The sequence below is a fragment of the Erpetoichthys calabaricus genome, chromosome 12, assembly GCF_900747795.2.
Source record: "Erpetoichthys calabaricus chromosome 12, fErpCal1.3, whole genome shotgun sequence".
Classification (NCBI taxonomy): Eukaryota; Metazoa; Chordata; class Cladistia; order Polypteriformes; family Polypteridae; genus Erpetoichthys; species Erpetoichthys calabaricus.
The window spans coordinates 24,963,955-24,982,196 of NC_041405.2; the positions used below are offsets into that span (position 1 = coordinate 24,963,955).

Genomic DNA, 18,242 nt, shown 5'->3' on the forward strand with positions numbered 1-18,242 from the left:
AATGGGACGCCCATGTAACACCTGGCTGCATCAGATAGACGGCCATTTTCCGGAGAGTGGGACTGGACTGCGTGTCTGCCCTGTGAGGTTACCAACCAGGATCTCGAGGTGTTTCATCATTTGGTGAGTGCAGCAATGCGCTGTACTGGTATGTGCTCCCTAACCTGACCTGAGCTGTATCCATTTCATAAGGACAGCACCAGAAGCAAGACAGAAACTAAGATATACACAAGACGCCAGACTGTCATAATGTATGTTTATGCACACCGATACTCACCCATATTAAGTCATTTACAGTTTAGTAGCCTAGCATGTAAGTCTTTGGAATTACTAACTTTTAAGAGCATTGTTAGTATTTCCCTATATCATTCCTTTAGAAACCTTAAAAACAGAAAAAAATACACATTTTTGTACCTGTCATCCTGAAAACAGTGTGCAACAGAGACAATCCACTGGTCTGAGATCAAAGCACCGGCACACAGGTGCTGTCCTCTGACCTGGAGGCTTGCCTGCCATGGCCATTCCCCTTCCAATGCCTCTGTTCCTCCCATAATCCGAGGAGATGTCCGCTGCAGTCCACAATCTACGATATGAATGATCAGAGTTAGACAGCAGTATGCACTCTAGTCCCACAAACATCCCAAAACCCATCTGCCTTGTCATTTCTTTAATGGAGTTACCATAAGATAACCACATGTCAACTTAGGTTTACCATTAAACTGACATACTCACCACACTGTTTCTCATCAGAATAATCATGGCAGTCAGTTACAAAGTCACATTCTGGATTGGCTTTCTTGATGCAGCTGCCATCGGCACATCTATAAGTGGACGGGGTACACGGCACGGCTGTAGGTTGCAAGCAAATAATAAAAGAATCTTTAAACAAGGGGAATTATTTTATTCTAGGGAACTTGGCAGTCGGCTTTAGTGGAGCTGATAAGGTTACCATAACAAGGATATCAGAGAAAACCATTAGTCGAATTGAGAAGTGTGACTGGGCATGTAAGATACCAATTTTTGTTTTTATTATCTGGAGACTGGAACTGTATTAAGAAAGAAAAAAAGAAAGAAAGAAAGAAAGAAAGAAAGAAAGAAAGAAAGAAAGAAAGAAAGAAAGAAAGAAAGAAAGAAAGAAAGAAAGAAAGAAAGAAAGAAAGAAAGAGAATCTTGGTGCCCCCTCAATCTCCTGGCTGATGGACTACTTGACCAACAGACAGTAATTTGTGAAGCTGAGGGACTGCGTCTCAGAAGTGGTGGTGTGTAACACTGGACCACATCAGGGGACTGTCCTGTCTCCTTCCCTGTTCACTTTCTACACAACAGACTTGCAACACAATACCAGCAACTGCCATCCACAGACATTTTCAGATGACTCGTCCATCACAGTCTGCATTTATAACGGAGACGAGTCAGAGTACAGGAAAGTCGTGGAGAAATTCTTCTTGTGGTGCAACTCAACATCAGCAAGACAAAAGAGCTGCTGGAGGACTTCTGACATGCCAATGAGCCTCTGAGAGCTGTCACCTTTCAGGGGGAGGATATGGAAATGCTGCAGAGCTACAGGTCCCTGGGGGTTCACATGAACAACAAACTGGACTGGTCTGACAACACACTGGCACCGGACAAGAAGGACCAGAGCAGACTGGACTTGTTAAGGAGACTCGGGTCTTTTGATGTATGCAGCAAGCTGTTGGAGATGTTCTACCAGTCCATAGTAACCAGTGTGGTATTTTACTCTGCAGTCTCCTGGGGAAGCAACTTAAGCACAAAAGAAGCACAAGGCCTGAATAACCGTATCAGAAAAGTCTGCTCCATCACAGGGCAAACCCTTGATACACTGGAAGCTGTTGTGGAAAGGAGGACGGTGGTAAAATTGGATGCCATCATGAAAAATCCTCACTAGGAGGTGCTCTCCTGGAGCACTTTTAGCCACAGCCTCCTTCCATCATGGTGTGCTATGAAGCACCTCTGGGAGTCTTTTCTACCCACTGTCATCAGGCAATTCAATTCTTCCACTTAATGTACTTGTTAAGTTTGTTTTTATTTATTGATTTACTTATCAATTGAATGATAATGATAATGATGATGCTTTATTGTCTGTCCTGTGAGCCTGTATTCTGTTTTTTTATGTTTCTGCTGCTGTATGCATTTGAATTTCTCCATGGGTTTAATAAAGTTTTATCTAATCTAATCTCATCTCATCTAATCTAACGTTTTTACTCTAAAGTTCAAAAAAAAGGGTAACTGTGCGGTTGAACAAACCTTTTTTGTTTACCTTAAACAAATTCATCCCTTATAAATAATATACATATATTGCAATTTTATATATTCCTATAAACTGTACAGTACCTATTAATGATTAGAAAATAGTCGCATGTCTTGGATTTTAAATAGGCTGACGAGCAGTAATGTTAAATTTATACTTTTCAATGCACGTTTACTGCTTTTTCCTTAAATGGTAATTCTGGTATTTTTCAATTCAAAGTTATTTCTTCCGAATATTTTATATATTAACTAGGGGGTTCGCCCCTTGCTTGCTTCGTTCGCCAACCCCACCGGCCTGTGCTATGCGCCAGCCATTTCGCATCTCTGCCATTCGCATTGTGAAGAGGGGGGCTGAATGCACCCCAAGGAGACGCGGTCGCTCCTCCGAAACCCCCTCTTAACGGTGATACAATGGGAAACAAATACAGTTTTTAATTTTTTACCTCCTCTTTGCTCATTAAGCTGCTGGGTTGCTACTGGGCGGTGCTTCTAACATTTAACGGCCTGTACAACAGCTGTCCTACTCTTTGTCTTTTATTTCTGGCTCCGGGCAGGGTTAAATCTCTTGGCACAAAGTCTCATCTCGCGTGATGTGAGTTCTTGATATTTTTTAATGTATAATGTAAAAACGGAATAAGAATCTGAAAAGCTAACAACATCACAATAATGTTCGATAAATTCTAAAGAGAATGATACCAAATATATATATGTAGGTTTTAAAATAAGCCCAATTGAAAGCGTGACATAAAAACGTGATATAAAATCGCTGCACAAAATCATTGCATTTTTAGGCTTACGATTTTATATATATAATATAGTAGATTTGCCACAATTTGGTGACGTTGTAATGGTGTGAGGAATATTTTCTTGCCACACTTTGTGCCCATTGATACCAATCCATCATCACTAGGATGTCACAGCTTATTTGAGTTTTGTTGCTGACCATGTTTATCTCTTCATGACTTCAATTTACCCTTCTACTAATGATAATTTACCATGTCACAACGCAAGGTTGTCTCAAACTGGTTTTGTGAACACAGTAATGAGTTCAAGTGTTCTTTAATGGCCCAACCAATCACCGGATCCGAATCCAGCAGAACAACTTTAGGATGTGGTAAAACAGGACATTTACAAATCTGGCAGTATTTATGTAAGGCAACAAAGTCAACGAAGACCAGAACCTTAAAGAAACGTTTAAAACAATCTTGTGGAATCCATGCCCTGAAGATCTGAGAATGTTTTGAGAGTAAAAAGAAGGCCCTTTCTGGTATTCGAATAAAGGTCCTAAAATTTTCTCATTGAGTGCTGCATGAAAAGCTGCTGCATGAAAACTATTGTCTCCTGACCACGTCAAATATTCTCTTTGTCCCACAGGCTATTGCACCACTGTGGTGAAGACCTGAAAGAAATGTCAATCTCAGTTTTAATGTCGTTGTCCTTGCTCCATTCTACATCTAAGACCATAGCAATACTTTTGCTATGGAAGATTTACAATATCATCTGACATTCATGTTTGCTGTTATCTAAAGGTTACCCTTTCTCTGCCAAGAGACACATAAATCCAGAATTCCTTCATACCATCAGAGCAGTTGGATTCATCCTTGCCATCTAAACAGTCATTGTGCTGGTCACAGAGCTTGTAGTATTCCAGACACCGGCTATCCCCTGGACATTGATATTTTCCTACACACACTGTGATTGAAACAGAGTAGTCACATAATCAATAAATAAGAGCAGAAGTATTTTCTCCATTAAAAATGGCAGAAACAGTTTAAAAAACAGGCACTTTCACATAAATCATCTCAAAGAATGCAGATGCCTGACCACTGTAAAAGCATTGGAGGCCTTTCCTTAATATTAATCATTTTCTTCATCTATTATACATTATAAATTAAAAGACCTTGTTTAAAATATTTTCACATCCTCTAGGAGGATGACAAATGAGAGCCACAAACGGCTCATTTAAAAAACAATCCGTTTAATTCATGTAATATAGAAAGTGAAGTGAATAGAGGAGAAGATTGAGTAGAAAAGGACAAATTTAGAAAGGACTGCATACTGTAGATTCATCTTCAAATCTGCTCATGGAAGCAAATTATTGTCGGTGACAAAGAATAAAAAATGCAAATACAATTTTGAGTACATCAGGAAAAAGTGTCCACCGTTTGAAGAGCCTGTCTTCCGCTCTCAGTAAATACTTTACAGCAGGCTCTCCTGATGAGATACCGCATAATCAAGCATCCTGAAAGTGCCATTGTCTGTGCTTATGACGCAGTTTATGATCATAGGATAAGTAGGAATGGGGCGGTAGAAGTGGCCAAAATATATTACAAAATATATACTATACAAAATGTCAAGCACGCACACGTAGGGGACATCTTCAGGGCTCCAAAATAGAAAGAAATACCACACCAAGTATAGTGGGGACGCTCTCACTAACTGCATCTCGCTTTCCATTCGCAGTTCTGACACCCGCCAGTCACATGACATATAACTCGGCTTCCATTTCCTCCCTGAGGCTCCATCCCTTGTGGGTCAGCACCTTAAAAAACACTTTTTGCACCCTTGTGTGCCTTTAATCTTTGATATTTTACCACGTTCACTAAACAGGTTTACCGGCTGCTACCTGAACACTTCATTATAGGTCTTCATTTTTTTAACAGGTTACAATATTTATATATATATATATATATATATATATATATATATATATATATATATATATATATATATATATATATACGAGGGGGGACCCAAAAATAACCGGAAATTTATTGTTGTTAGGTTGGTACTTGTAGTACGTGGTTGGGCCGCTAGGGCGATCTAGTTACACTCCTCACAAGTCAGTCTGCCAAATGTCATCAGTCTGGAAGGTTGTGCTTGTGTTCAGTGAATTTTTTTGTAAAAGTAGGTTGCGCAACAGTGTGACAAGGAAACGCCCCGATTTGTAGGAGTCGGGCGATTGGTTCTTTCATCATGACAACGCTCCATCTCATACTGCTCTCAGCATTCGCCAATTTTTGGCAGGAAACGGTATGACAACCCTGAACCACCCACCCTACTCACCAGATTTAGCTCCGTGTGATATCTTTTTGTTCCCTCGGATGAAAAAAGACTTGAAAGGAAGGCGTTTTGCTGACGTCGAAGAGGTAAAACAAGAAACGACCAGAGCATTAATGGGCATTACTTCAGACGAATTTAAAAAATGTTTCGAACAATGGAACAAACGGTTAGATAAGTGTATTTCCGCCAATGGAGAGTACTTTGAAGGAGACTAATTGTAGCTTGTACAGAAAATTAAATACGTTTTAAAAATATTTACGGTTATTTTTGGGTCCCCACTCGTATATATATATATATATATATATAAGACACACACATATATACGTACTATATCAAGTCAAGTCAAGTCAAGTTGGGGAGCATACACTGGTACAGTGCGTTGCTGCACCCACTACACAACGAAATAACTCGGGATACCCGGTTTGCCCCCCAGGCAGACACACGGTCCAGTCCCACCCTCCGGAAATGACCCTCTATCTGCAGCAGCCAGGTGTTACGTGGGTGACCCCTTGGTCTGGTCCAGCCACTCAGGTCCCCAATAATGAGGATCTTACGAGCTGGATTACCCTTGGGGAAACGCGCCACATGGCCATAGTGCCGTAAGTGACGCTCCCTCATAATGCAGGTAATGTGCCTCATTCGGGAATCCATGAGCAACACAAAGTCAAACCAACGGTACCCAAGGATTTTCTGGACGGACACAGTACCAAAGGAGTCCAGTCTTCGTCTCAGGTCACTGGATAGCGTCCATGTCTCACAACCATATAGCAAGACAGGAGGCACCAGGACTCTAAAGACTTGGACTGTCATCCTTTTGCAAAGATATTGGGAGTGCCACACACCCCTTTCCAGCGACCTCATGACCCCCAATGCTCTCCCAATCCGTCTACTAACTTCATAGGAAGAGTCACCAGAGACATGAATGCCACTGCTAAGGTAAGTAAACCTCTCAACAAGGTCAACACTCTCTCTGCAAACAGATACACTGCTGATGGCTGTGAACAGGAGGTCTTTAAAGGCTTTCATCTTGGTTTTTATCAGGACACTCGCAAGCCCAGACACTCAGATTCCTTACTCAGTCTCTCGAGCCCCCTGATCAGAGCCTCCATTGATTCTGCGAAGATCACAGCATCGTCAGCAAAGTCAAAATCCGTGAACCTTTCTTTACCAACAGATGCCCCACAGCCGCTGGACCCCACGACCTTGCCCAACACCCAGTCCATATAAGCATTGAACAGAATAGGAGCAGAACACACCCCTGATGAACCCCAGAATCAAATGGGAAAAACGCAGAGGTTCTGCCTATACTCTGCACAGCACTCACAGTACCAGTGTACAGGCTGGCCATGATATCCAGCAACCTCGAGGGGATCCCGCGAATCCTCAGGATGTCCCACAGGGCAACTCGATCAACCGAGTCGAACACTTTGCGAAAATCGACAAAGGCTGCAAAGAAACTTTGCTGATATTCATGTTTGCGCTCCATGAGAACCCTCAGTGCCAGGATGCAGTCGATGGTAGACTTCTTAGGTGTAAAACCAGAGTGTTCCAGTCAATGGTAGGTGAGCAAGTGATCATGGATCCTATTGAGGACGACCCTAGCAAGGACCTTACCCGGCACCGAGAGCTTTGTTATCCCCCAGTAGTTGCTGCAGTCCAGGCGATCACCCTTCCTTTTCCAGATAGGGACGACAAGTCCCATTTTCCAGTCAGTTGGGATGATGCCAGTCTCCCAAATGGAAGCAAAGATTGCTTGCAATGCCAGGAAGACAGCCTTACCACCAGCCTGGAGAAGTTCACCCTGGATACCACAGATCCCTGCAGCCTTCCCCCAACTCAGCTGGTTCACCACCTGTGCAATCTCGGTGAGACTGGGGGGTTCACAGCTAATTGGAGGATCAGCCTCAATAACCGCAGACCCAGAGATATCCAACGTCCTAGCCGGAGGATCAGCTTTGAACAACTGCTCAAAGTAGCCAGCCCAGCGGGTCACAACTGCAGTGTCATCGGTAAGGACCGTTCCATCAGCTGCCCTGACTGCGACTCTCCAAGGAACAGATTCAGAATCTGTACTATATATATATATATTTATATACATCTATATCTATCTATCTATTTATATATATATATATATATATATATATATATATATATATATATATATATATATAGGGCTATTCAAAATGAAAGAGCAGAAACACATTCTGCACATCACTGGATAGAGGAAAGTTCAAAGTTTAAAAATTCAACTTCATGAACATTCGAATGACTTAATTTTCATGCAAGATGGTGCCCCGTCTCATTTCCACTTGGAGGTCCGGCATTACCTGAACGACACCATTCCAGGACGATGGATTGGAAGAAGTGGACAACAAAATCTTGCTCAACATCTATGGCCTCCCAGGTCTCCAGGCCTTACCCCCTGCAAGTTTTAACAATGGGGGTACATTAAAGAAAGAGTGTTTGTTCCAGCTTTGCCCGTTAATCTCAAGATTTGCGACATCGAATTGAGGAAGCTGTGAATTAAGTAATTAGGGACCAGTTGACGTGTGTGTGACAAGAAATGGTCTACCGTTTTGATGTTTGTCGCGCTACACACGGTGCTCATGTTAAGTGCATGCAACCTGAAGGGCCACAGGACCAAACTTTGAACTTTCCTCTATCCAGTGATGTGCGAAATGTGTTTCTGTCTTATACAGTTTGTTTGAAATACATTTTTTGAAATCTGCTGTTTCATTCTGAATAGCCCTGTGTGTGTGTGTGTGTGTGTGTGTGTGTGTGTGTGTGTGTGTGTGTGTGTGTGTATATATATATATATATATATATATATATATATATATACTGTATATATGTGTGTGTGTGTGTGTTTGTGAAGTGATATATATATATACGATTACATTCAATTGAAGAAGAGGAACCCCCAATTGCGCTTAATTCGTTCAAGTGTCGTTAAGACACTTACAGTGGAACCTTGGTTTGCGAGTAACTTGGTTTACGAGTGTTTTGCAAGACGAGCAAAAATTTTTAATAAATTTTCACTTGATAAACGAGCGAGGTCTTGCAGTACGAGTAGTTTGTCTGCTGAGCGTCATGTGATCACAATTGCGCTGATGGTTCTTCTCTCTCTCTCATTGCAGGATTGTGGGCAATCGTCGGCTATTCTCCATCTGAGTCAGCATGCCTCACACATATAGTTAACATCCGTACGAGCGTATAGTGTTTACTACAGCATTAGCATTGTGACTGTGTGCGCGCGCGTGTGTGTGTGTGTGTGTATATGTGCTCACACGCTCGTGTGTGTGTGTGTGTATGTGTGCTGTGACGTGCGAGTCCCCGTCTTGCACCCTAAAACACGAAGCTGAGTCTCAGTACTTTAGCAACACAGGCTTTATTCAGCTTGAAACAGCAACAGCCCGGTTATTTATACCCAGACACAGCAGTCAGGCAGGGCCCTGCACATTTATAATGTTCCTTGTTCCTTGTATCACCCATCGACGTCAGGCGCTTATAGCATGTCTGCGATCTTTTCGGATTCGCTTTTACAGCGAACTGCTACAGCACTGGGAGACTGCGATTGCTTTGGGACGCTCTTCAGCGTGTCATCCCGTTGGGTGCAATCCCACAAGGGTTTAGAAACTCACGCACACCAGCCATGATTCTTTTCAAAGGTAAAGTGCAAGTTAATTTGTTTTATGTATTTTTACTTTATATTTTGTATTAATCATTTTTATATGAATAGTTTTGGGTTGTGGAACAAGTCATCTGAGTTTCCATTATTTCTTATGGGGAAATTCACTTTGATATATGAGTGCTTTGGACTACGAGCGCGTTTCCAGAACGAATTATGCTCGCAAACTGAGGTTCCACTGTAAATGGAAAACAGTGGGTTGTGACACCAGAAAGGTTGAGAAATACTGATTTAGACCACTTTGTAGAGATTTCTTTTCACTCTAACATTAGTCTTTTCTGTTAATCAATGTTAAAAAAAAAGCCTATTTAATTTTTACATTATTCATTGTTGTATTACAATTAAATGTGAAAACTTTCAAGAGCTGAATACTTCTATACAGGCACAGTAAATATACAAACACATATATAAAAACGAAATAAAACATGGTCTTGATTAAAAATCTTGGAATATTTCCCTAATTTGACCTCATTCTTTACCACCAACATTCTTCTGTTACTTCAAGGAAATAATAAACCCACCAACACCTACCACAGTTTCTTTCATCAAGTCCGTTAGGGCAATCATTAATGCCATCACATGCGGGTACACAGAGGCCGTTGACTGTGCAAAGGAAATCACCAGGACAAGCTGTTAGGTAAAATAACACAATAAACAAGTGAAGAATAATATTAATTATTAATATTAGAAATATAACTTTTTAAATCACGTCTGATGTTTTTTTCATTTTGTTTTAAAGAAATCAATATTAGTTTTTTCCCCAAATATTATTGAAAATCTCTTTCGTTTTACTGATTACTTTATTATTTAGGTTTATTTGTAAGATCATCATTGTTACATGCACAATGTCATCACTCTCAAGCGCCATACTGTATCTATATGGAATACTTTCAATATTCATAAATTCCTAAATTATATTGTTTCTTTTATCTTTAGGAGATGCTGGTTGAAATGTTTTCATTTTGCACAAAGTCATGTTACATTTTGCCACACATGTGCATTTGGAATAAAACTTCAGGGCTCGTCTCCTTCTTGGCACTGTCATTTACTGTGTCTCCTTTCCTCTTGAACTCAGACGTGAAGAGCAGCAGTGTGAGGGGCAGTGACATCACCTCCAGTTCTGTCAACTTGAACCCATGTAACATCTCATGTTTTAAATGTGTTTTTATAAATAAAAATCTAATGCTAAAAATCTAGCTGTTTCATAACATGATCAGTTTTATACCTTTTTTTGTGACAATATAACTATGGACTGTCTATTTATAATACTATTTTCCATAAGCTGTTGCATCTAAAAATAAAATTGGACGTGAGTGTCAGTAGGCTTTGCGCACCTAGGAGCCAAGGTACCCAAACTATTCTATGACATTTCAGTTATTATTATTTACTTGTCTGATGCTGATCTTTCCAATCCTAAAATAGGTCATTAGGATAGCAATTGAAGAGAAGAATTCATAATTAATTGCAGAATTACGGTATTTGAGGGTTCCTCTAGAGTGCCTCTTTCTCTTGCACAATTTGGCTCAAAAACCAATCAGTACATTGACATCTCATAACAGGCTTAAGTTTCAAGTATAGTATTCTTTTGTCCGTCCATTTTAGCTGTAGACCATCCTCAAGAAATTGTGACACACAGACAGACACACGCCTATCATTGAGATATTGATGTTTTCGGTATCAGAGGACCCTAAAATTTTGAGATCCGTTGAAAACCGGAGATCAAAATTTTTAAAGAATCTAAAGCTTTTGCTCCTCCACCACAGGTTATGGTGCGGGAGGGTGCAAAGCAAGAATAATAATTCTATGGCTATCCACTAGATGGCAGCACTATAGCAGATAACTGATAACAGTGGCTGTATACTGAGATACGAGTTATATTGTTTGTCATGCCTTGATAGGCTCAATGAGACACAACTTAACTCGTACCTCGTGTTCAAAGAGTTCATTTCCACCAGCATCCCTGACCAGGTGAGTCACTATTTAACTGAAAGAATTCTAATGAATCAATTTTTCAATTAGTTTTAAGAAGTTATTAAGGTAGGATTAGGATTCCAAGCAGCATCCTGAACTCAAGACCACACATATTTAATTCCCTTAGTCTGGCCAAGTAGGCCGTGCCCTTCAGAAATGAGATGCACACGGATGCTCTTCTCCGCACTTTTTCTTGTAATGTCGTGACCAGAACTGCACATACTACATTAGTTGTGGTCTCACTACACAAATTTATTACAATTAGGTTAGGATGACAGGAGGGTCTGAGGCAGAATTTGAAATGGCAGCGTCAGCATTTAAAGTAATGAGCCTTATCAACTGCACTACACAGCCTGTCTAATCAACCTGTCATGTTTTAAAATAATAATTTACTGCTCAGCCAAAAATCTCAAGGTTATCATGTAATAAATATTATGTTGGGTGAAATCTTCCTACTCTTACAGTTCAGTAAGAATGAAATTCATTGGAATGATTTTCCCATTGATCATACAATTAGAACTTCTTACGATCTGATTGATTGAAGATACTGTAGAAGACCTGAATTCCTGGGCCGGTCAGTGAGTTCTCGGAGGTCATTACTACTGTGGTGGACTGAGACAGCATGAAAATTCGTTCCGTGTAAGGCTGAATGACTCCGGTGCCACAAAGCCTGCAAGATGATAAAAATACAAAGCAAAACACAGTAAAATAGTAACAAAAGTTAAATAAGTGTACTAATTAAAATAAATAAAATCATGCAGTGCCATGACATGTGGGTCAAAGGCACATTTTTCTTTTATTGACCCCTTTGCTCTACAGTTTAAAATTACAACTCAAACAATTCAGACTTGTGGCTAAAGTGCACATTGACTTTCATTGAAGAGTATTTGCATACATTTCAGTCACACCATGTAGAAATAACAACACTTTTTCTTCATTGTCCCCCCATCTCAGGGCACCATTAATGTTTCAGATAATTGGCGTCACAGATGTTTGTGATTACTCAGGTGGGTTTCATTGCTTCATAAAACACCTCAGCTTGCTTCTACCCTTTGAAGTCTATAGGTGCTGTTGTTCAACATGACGACAGGAGCTGTGCGAATGCAAGTCAAAGAAGCCATTATGAGGCTGACAAACAAGAATAAAAGCATTAGAGACATCAATAAAACCTTAGGATGACTGAAATCAACTGTCTGCAATAACACGAAGAAGAAAGAACACACTGGTGAGCTCAGTAATCACAAAGGGACTGATAGGCCAAGGAAGACCTCCACTGCTGATGACAGAAGAATCCTCACTATGGTAAAGAAAAAGCCCCCAATGCCTGTCTGACAGATCAGAAACAGCCTTCAGGAGGCCGATGTGTGTGTCAGAGACGACTATCAGCAGAAGACTTCATGAACAGAAATAACAGAGGCCACACTGCAAAATACCAACCACTAGTTAGCCACAAAAACAGGATGGCCAGATTACAGTTTGGTGGAAAAAGGACTTCAAAGAACCTACAGAATTCTGGGAAAAAGTTCTTGTGGACAGATGAGACAAAGATTAACCTGATCAGAGTGATAACAAAGGCAAAGTGTGGAGACGAAAAGGAACTGCCTAAGATCCAAACCAGACCACCTCATCTGTTAAACATGGCAGTGAAGATGTTTTATAACTTTGGCCTGTATTGCTGCCACAGGAACTGGCCTCTTCTCTTCATTGATGATGTGACTGCTGACGGCAGTTGCATGATGCATTATGAGATGTGTAGAAACATCTGATCTGCTCAAGTTCCAGTAAATGCCTCCAAACCCATTGGATGGCACTTCATTGTACAACAAGATAATGATCCCAAATATATTGCTGAGGCAAGCTAAAAAAAGGAAAATTTTTGAATGGCCAAGTCAGTCACCCAGTTTAAATCCAACTGAGCAGGACTTCAATATGCTGAAGAGAAAACATAAGAGTTGAAGACCCCGAAACAAGCAGGAGCTGAAGATGGCTGCATTAGAGGCTTGACAGAACATCACCAGAGAAGACCCTCGGCACCAGGTGATGTCTATGAATCACAGACTTCAAACAGTCGTTACATGCCAGAGATATGAAAAAAAGTCCTAAATATGACAATGGCTTTAATAGACCTGCCATTGCTGTGTCCCAAACATTATGGTGCTCTGAAATGGGGGGACGTTGTAGAAAAAGTGTTGTGTGACTAAAAAGACTGCAAATGCCCTTAAATGAAAATCTGCAATCTGAATTGTTTGATTTGCTCATTTTAAACTGCGGTGCAGAGGGATAAATCAAGGAAAAAATGTGTCTTTGACCCAAAGATTATGGCGCGCAGTGTAAGTGGCACAGTTGCATGACAGATGTCTATTAGATCCAGAGACGTGGGTTCAAATCCCAGCCCAGGCACTACCTGTGGCGAGTTAACAGGCAGCATTAGAAAACCTGAATGATCGAGTTTTGGTTGCAGGGTGTGGAGCCCATCCTGGCCATACTGAGTGCAAAGCAGAAACCAAATCTGGATGAAGAACCAGTCCATTATTGGGACTACTCGTGCACATTTACTCTCAAATAGACTCTAATAAACCTACAATGCTCATTTCTGAGATGTAGGAGAAAAAACAAATGGAGAAAACTCACATACACAATTTGAGAATATACAGACAGTGAGCCGGCCATGATTCAAACACTGCCTGCTAGAATTGTGAGACACCATAAAAACACTAGGAAAACAATTTATATTATTACGAAAAATGGTAATAAAATGAGTAGATGGATAGCAATTATAGTGCCTAACAAGCTAACACAAAAGTATTTAACTACTGACGAAAGCATATGCTGAAACAATATTTGCAATGCATTATGAACGTTGACCTAATGTTTTAATATTTAAAGACCCGCACAAAACAAAATAGCAACGTTCATATTAAAATGAAAAGCATTTGAACATAATTTTATCTGCTACTCGAATCAGCCAACTCAAATAGTGGCAAGGAAAAGGAATACATTGCTTTGACAAGCTGAATTAACATTCTCCTTCCAAACTATTTCCAAAACAGTTTCCAAAAAGGCATTCTGGAGTCAAAGTCTCAGAGAACCTAATCATTTCCAGTATTCATTTGAAATGAGCAAGTCACTGCTAGACACCACTGCTCCCTTCCAGATGTTTAAGAGGAGAGAGTGTTAGCCACTGCTGTGGAAGAGCAAAGTCAGCATTGTTAAACTGGGAAATCCAGGTGCTCAATAGTACATAGTGTTATTATTATTATTATTAGGAGCAGCAGTAGTAGTATTGCTTTTGTTAATGTTGTTGTGCGTTTGTCTTGCCTTCAACCATAGTGACCTATAAGCTCAAGATGCATGCCCAAATATTTTTTTTTATTGAAGCACAAGGAAGGAAACACATCTGCAGTGCCTATAAAAAGTATTCACTGCCTTGGAAGTTTGTACATTTTATTGTTAATACAAAATTGACTCGCGGTGGATTTAATTTGGTTTTTCTGAGAATGAGCAACATAAAAATGTTCCATATTGACAAAGTGAAAACAGAGCTCTGCAGAGTGGTCTAATTTAATTACAAATAGAAAATACAAAATAATTGATCAAATAGGTGTCCACCCATCCACTAAATCACCACTGGTGTGGCCAGTTGGTTTTAGAAGTCCCAGAATTAGTTCCGTGGAGATCACCTGTCTAGGGGTTTCAGCTGATTGTAGCATACATCGTTGAGTTACAACATCGAAACTCTGACAGGTGAAGTGAATAACATTGATTATCTCATTACAATGGCATCTGACAAGGGGTAGGATACATTGGAGAGAAAGTGAACAGTCAGTAAGGATCTGAGTGACTTTGACAAGGGCCACGTTGTGATAGCTAAATGACTGGGTCAGAACATCTCCAAAACAGCAGGTTTTGTGGGGCGTGCTGTGATTAGTACCTACCAGAAGTGGTGCAGGGAAGGACAACCGATGAACTGGTGATAAGGTCATGGGCACCCAAGGCTCATGACTGGGAGGAGTTTGACAATAGTCTGTTATTATGTGTAACAAGAACATGAAAAAACCTAAATGCCAACACCATCACAGTAGGAAAGGTGTGTCTTATGTCCACTGCTGTACTCATGAAGATTTAGTACACATGCTTTATGTTTTGAAACAGTCACCAATGCACATTGACACTGTTCAAGTAATATTTTTTCTGCTGCTTGCATATAACAGAGTAGAATGTCAGTGTGTGATCCACACAATCGTATTGACTGCAATTGCCATCCTACTTGGTCCCTCTACTGGTGTGAAGCATCGAGTTCCAGATGGCCCCAGAATTTGCTTCTCACAGCATGTTGAACTTGATACCAAATCGCATCTATTTGAATGTGATACACCGTTATCCACAACAGACTTCCTTTATCACCCATGAGAGTTTCATCAATATCTTAGGTCACGATCTAGAACATACTGTACACTTTCTGCATATTTTTGATGATCACCTGATACACTTCCTACAGTTTGGACAGTTTTAGTGCTGGGTGATTGGCTTCATCCCAGTCATTGTTGTTAGTGAGATGCGGGTATTTCATAAAGAGTGAAAAATGACACTCACTCATAACTTTGCTGAAAATGGGAGTCTGCAACAATCAATCTGTAGACCTGCACCATCTCTGGATTAGTTTATGCATTATGCCCTGCAGTATCAGTAGACTGAAAAATACGCACATGTCGTCTGCAGTGACAGGCTATTAGCAACTGTGATAAGCAAATGGTTTTCAATGACTTTTCTGACATTGCTCAGCACAGCAGTTCATTTCAACAACAATTTTCTCCACCAGACTATCATTGACAAATTATAAATATTCCAGATAATCATAATCAGCAGACATCTTTAGCCTGGACTTACTTGTAAATGGGCAACAAGAAGATGCAGGATTGTAGTATGAGGCCAGCACCAAATACAAACATCACTGAAACTTGGCAGATCATAATCTACCAAACAGGTCTCAGTTTCCCCGTCTATGTGGACGTCTGATGACCAATTCACATCGTCATCACTATTGCTCAATTTCAAGCAATGATTTTGTCACTATAATTATTTTTATTATAATGTCAAGTTCTATAACTGACTTTACAGCTATTTGTTGGTCATTGTGTTTTTTTGATGATGGCTCTGCCCAATTAATGAATATTGATGAGTTACCATAAAGCAGCAAAATTACGTTATTGTAGGTTACCACAGTGCAAGGCTTAGTGATTTTTGCATTTCCCTTGAAACAAAAATTGACAGTTGCTGCATTATGAACAGAGCTGAGGGGCTAAAGGTGTTCTTGTCCTTCTCCTTGATTGCAATCATTTTGCCTTTTTTGCCACAAAGATACTTGGACCACAGTGAATTTTGATTATGCTGAATTCACAATTAATATCATGGCAGTTCAACAGTACAATGCTGTATGCATCAGATTCATTATCCGTGTGAACATCTGATGACTAAGTCACAATGTCATCACTATCATTTGATTCAACTAATGGTTCTGTTTCAGTTTGCTCTGAAACTGACTTTACAGCTTCTTGTTTACATGACATTATGTTTTGTTTTGTTTTGTTGAAGGCTCCACCCCAATCATGAATATTAATGAGATGCCACAGAGTGTCAAAACGCATTGAAATAGTCATGATTTTCTGGAGCATGATGTTATTTCATTAACTAGATGGCAGCAGAATATTGTCCCGAGTGTTACCTGGGCTTAATACTGTAAAGAAGGTCATTACACTTCACCTTGAGTCTGGCTTGGGATTTACCATACTTACAGAGAATTCCAAGCCTGTGGCACACTCAGAGTTAATTCTAAGGATAAAAATTGCCTTTTTCAGTTGATCAAAGTGAAAAAAGCTAAATTAAATCCAATTTGTTTCAATTATGTATAACAATAAAATGTGCAAACTTCCAAGGGGATGAATATTTTTATAGGTATTGTAGAGGCAAGGAATGAACTAGCATTTAACATTTAAAAACTGACCACTGAAAATGGCATAAATGGCTGTGTTTCTGGTTCTTTGCTCAGTGAAGATTCAGAAGTGTCAAGCAGACTAAGCTTTCAGCAAAGCAGATGCACAGTGGACCTCAGGCAAAATCAGAACCTCTTGGACTATGTTGATGATTCTGGATTTCGAGGAATGCTCAGCTGGCCTGATATTACACCAGGAACTGTCAGACTGCTTCAGGTAAACTGAACCTGATCCTTGCATTTGCCTTAATCGAGCATCAGAATTTAAATGCAAAGGAGGATTCAACATGAAAGGTTCTTAAAAGATTTGAATGCCATTTTTGAATTTGTTTTTAGAATATTAGAACAATCTAGAAGAGAACAGGCCATTCAGCCCAACAAAGCTCATCAGTCCAATCCAATTAGTTCTTCTAAAAGAACATCAAGTCGAGTTTTGAAAGTCGCTAAAGTCCTACTGTCTACCACACTACTTGGTAGCTTATTCCAAGTGTCTGTGGTTCCCAGTGTAAAGAAAAACGTCCTCATTTTGGAACAAAATTTACCCTTAACAAGTTTCTAACTGCATCCCAGTGTTCTAGATGACCTCCTTTTAAAATACCAGTCTTGATCCACTGTACTAATTCCCTTCATAATTTAAAACACTTCCATCATGTCTCCTCCTAGTCTTTTACTGATACTGAAAAGATAGATAGATAGATAGATAGATAGATAGATAGATAGATAGATAGATAGATAGATAGATAGATAGATAGATAGATAGATAGATAGATAGATAGATAGATAGATAGATAGATAGATAGATACTTTATTAATCCCAAGGGGAAATTCACATACTCCAGCAGCACCTTACTGATACAAAAAACAATATTAAATTAAAGATTGATAATAATGCAGGTAAAAAACAGACAATAACTTTATATAATGTTAACGTTTACCCCCCTCCCCCCGGGTGGAATTGAAGAGTCGCATAGTTTGGGTGAGGAACGATCTCCTCAATCTGTCAGTGGAGCAGGACGGTGACAGCAGTCTGTCGCTGAAGCTGCTCCTCTGTCTATAGATGACACTGTTTAGTGGATGCAGTGGATTTTCCATAATTGATAGGAGCCTGCTGTGCACCCGTCGCTCCGCCACAGATGTCAAACTGTCTAGCTCCATGCCAACAATAGAGCCCGCCTTCTTCACCAGTTTGTCCAGGCGTGAGGCGTCTTTCTTCTTAATGCTGCCTCCCCAGCACACCACCGTGTAGAAGAGGGCACTCGGCAC

The 18,242-nt window shown here is 40.1% G+C and overlaps 1 protein-coding gene across 2 annotated transcripts in view; it reads right to left on the reverse strand.

The window, feature by feature from the left end:
* Window positions 1-18,242, reverse strand: part of LOC114661971 (transmembrane protease serine 6) — a 97,045-nt gene that overhangs the window by 9,253 nt on the left and 69,550 nt on the right. For both annotated transcript variants that reach the window (XM_051935124.1, XM_028815243.2), the window contains 5 exons: window positions 11,518-11,660; window positions 9,551-9,649; window positions 3,847-3,960; window positions 733-849; window positions 415-583 (listed from right to left, as the gene is read on the reverse strand). In XM_051935124.1, coding sequence (XP_051791084.1) covers window positions 415-583; window positions 733-849; window positions 3,847-3,960; window positions 9,551-9,649; window positions 11,518-11,660 — 642 coding nt within the window. The remainder of the gene's footprint in view (window positions 1-414; window positions 584-732; window positions 850-3,846; window positions 3,961-9,550; window positions 9,650-11,517; window positions 11,661-18,242) is intronic.